Here is a 3,008-nt window from a genome sequence, read left to right as displayed (position 1 = left end):
TTTGTGTTTCTTCACAATACTTTTGTGTTCCCACACAACACTTTTGTGTTTATACACAATACTTTTGTGTTTCTTCACAATACTTTTGTGTTTATACACAATACTTTTGTGTTTCTTCACAATACTTTTGCATTCCCACACAATACTTTTGTGTTTATATACAATACTTTTGAGTTCCTACACAATACTTTTGTGTTTCTACACAATACCTTTGCATTCCCACACAATACTTTTGTGTTTCTACACAATACTTTTGTGTTCCCACACAATATTTTTACATTTCCTCACAGAATTGTCAAGTCAGAATAACCTTTGTGACGTTGTTGCACTGTGTTCTTTTTGAATGTCACCCAAAGTTTTGACACGAGAGCTACTTTGTAAACAGACTGATTAATTTATGTTTAAAGCTGCTTTCATAATAAAACTCCATGAACCTCAAACACGGGTGTTGTGTCTGTTCCGTTGTTGCTGTTGTTTAGTTCGGCAGCTATGCCACTGTTAAAAGTAACACAAAAGAAACTAGAAGCACTCGGAGAGCGCAAACCTCCGCCAAGACCAATTTCCCCCATCCTGTAACAGAGTTACAAAGGGGCACACCAATACTACAGTGCCACCTGCTGGACACTTTGAAACCCATGCCCTGTGAAAGCATCACAGCTTTGCCGATGTCAGAGTGATAAAAGAAAAAAATTCCTGTATCCGCATCGTGATCTGGAACATCACCAAAATTTAAAGGTGTGTTACTTGAGCCAGTACCCACATGTGGTAAAAATGTCGTGACAATCCGTCCACAAGTTTTTGAGTAATGTTGTCCACAGACAGACGGACAGATAGACGTGACCGAAAACTTTAAGTTCCCCGATGTCCTCAGGGCAACAAAAACAAAAATAACCAAGGAAAGTTTTTTTTTACATGTGACTGGTAGCCAATAAAAAGTTACTTAGAAGCAACAGATCCAACAGAGTAGAGATTCAAAGATCCTGCCTTTCATTGTTAGTTTTTTGGTCTGGATACGTTTCAGCAGCAGTTTAAAGTTCCTACCTTAGAGTATTTCACTTGACAGGGACACTTTAGTTGAGAGAAGGATAAATGGACGGTCCATTCAACCAACAGACGATCCGAGGAGGGGGTCACAGTCACCACCGGGGGCGCAATTTTTACTGAGGAATAAAATCAGCGAGGCGATTACAACTCAAGGAGGTGATTAGAGGATTTTTTTGTTGAAAATTGATGTTACTTACTTATGTCTTCAGTGGCAAACATGTAAGGATCAGAGTCCGTCTCCCAAGCAGAAGTTTTAGCTCTGACAGTAACAAAATAATCATCAATGAGGTTAAAAATCTGTCCAGTTGTGCAGTTTGTGACTTGGGAGCTGCAAATTTCTCTAAGGTTTTCAGAAGTGGTGCTGAAAGAAATACATGATGTTTCTGTAAATATTTAAAGAAACAAAATGATCATATTGATAACTCAAAATATAAAAAAAATTCAAAATACCCCATAAATACGGTGTATTTTATTTTGAGTGAAGGACTTGTCTGATGATCCCATCTGCATGTGAAGCTATCAGGGACACCGGATGATTGGGTTTTATAATACAAAACACACGATACGTTTTTAGGCCGTGCTGTAAAGAAAGAAAACACACAAATGTTACCTCATTGCCACAATAACCAACAATGTGAATTATATAAAAAAAGACATCTTACTGAAGGTTTTGATGATGGTGCCGCCAAGTGCTTGATGATTCAGTGAACTGTAACACTGCAGTGTTGCCTTCGTGTTGGTGAAGTTTCTCAAAGACAAAACGTGCGTGGAGTTAAAACTGTGCGTCAGATTTTCGCTGACGGGTTTGTCGTTCAGAGTCCAAAAGATGTTGCCGCTCACACACGAAGACTGGCACACTATCTGGACGCTGGCGCCCACTTCGATGTACACATCTTTGGGTTCGACATTGCAGATGTCACGCAGGCCTGCGGGGAAATTCAAAGGTTTTCTTTAAAAGGTGTTTCCTCAGGGAAAGGGGGAAGTAAACGTATATGAACCTTGGTTTTATTTTGAAAATCCATCTTCTAGTTGGACACGCTCAATCAGAACAGCTCTCTACAGGAGACGTCCTGGTGGCATCCCTATCCGATACCTGAACCACCTCGATCGTCTCCTCTCCACGAGGAGGAGCAGAGACTGAACTTCTCACCCTCATAAGGAAGAGAGTGATTTTGATTTTCCCTTTAATACAAAAGTTTTCTAAATTCTGCTTTCTGTGAAATATTACAGAACATCCAGGCTTTACACAGAGCAGTGATGACATCCTCTTCCTCTTCTACTCTGTTCCTCAGCTAAAAAAAGACATCAACGGTTGCTGCATTTCTGTGTATTTACACACTCTTGTGTTGTTTGGGTTGATTACTATTTTGTTTCCTCAAGTCCCCCCACCCAAAAAAAAAAAAGAAAAAAAAATCCTACATTCACGAGTTTCTTTGAGACAATAAATTTTTGACGCTTTTGTCTTCCTCAGAGCTCCTCGCCGTCTGTTGCTGCTGCCTCCGCAGTGCTTCTGTTGGGTTCGGCACGTTTTACAGGAAGACATTTCTCTAATAGTGCTGAGCTGATAATGAGATCTGAACAGAATGAGCCTTTTAGCGCCCACATCCTACATCTGCAGAACCAGAATTGCTCAAAGCATCCAATTTATCACTAAACTATCACTGAATGCTGTTTGAACTTTAGATGACAAAGTCAGGAAAACAGTTTATTGCAGTCGTTTTTATCATTGCACTGTTCAACTATAACATTGCACATTAAAAGTTTTTTTGTATTTTTGTATAGTTGCGTATTGTATTTGCTTATAGTGAAGATATCATAAGATTTCTTGTTATTTTGTTCATTTTTTCATTTTCTCAAATCTAAGTTTAAGCTCAAAAAGAAAAAAATAGTATAGGTCTTCTGGACGGGTTCTTCTCTAATGAAACGTTTCGTCTCTCCTCCAAGAGACTTCTTCAGTCTGAGAG

At 39.2% G+C, this 3,008-nt stretch overlaps 1 protein-coding gene across 2 annotated transcripts in view; it reads right to left on the bottom strand.

Moving 5' to 3' along the window:
- Window positions 1–3,008, bottom strand: part of LOC106525678 (interleukin-31 receptor subunit alpha) — a 26,002-nt gene that overhangs the window by 19,460 nt on the left and 3,534 nt on the right. For both annotated transcript variants that reach the window (XM_014019988.1, XM_014019987.1), the window contains exons 2-5: window positions 1,707–1,970; window positions 1,495–1,624; window positions 1,242–1,405; window positions 1,042–1,160 (exon numbers count right to left, since the gene is read on the bottom strand). In XM_014019988.1, the coding sequence (XP_013875442.1) occupies window positions 1,042–1,160; window positions 1,242–1,405; window positions 1,495–1,624; window positions 1,707–1,970 (677 nt within the window). The remainder of the gene's footprint in view (window positions 1–1,041; window positions 1,161–1,241; window positions 1,406–1,494; window positions 1,625–1,706; window positions 1,971–3,008) is intronic.

Source organism: Austrofundulus limnaeus, unplaced genomic scaffold (genome assembly GCF_001266775.1).
Source record: "Austrofundulus limnaeus strain Quisiro unplaced genomic scaffold, Austrofundulus_limnaeus-1.0 Scaffold237, whole genome shotgun sequence".
NCBI lineage: Eukaryota > Metazoa > Chordata > Actinopteri > Cyprinodontiformes > Rivulidae > Austrofundulus > Austrofundulus limnaeus.
Note: the sequence above shows the minus strand (reverse complement) of the source record. Positions and strands in the feature narration are given on the sequence as shown.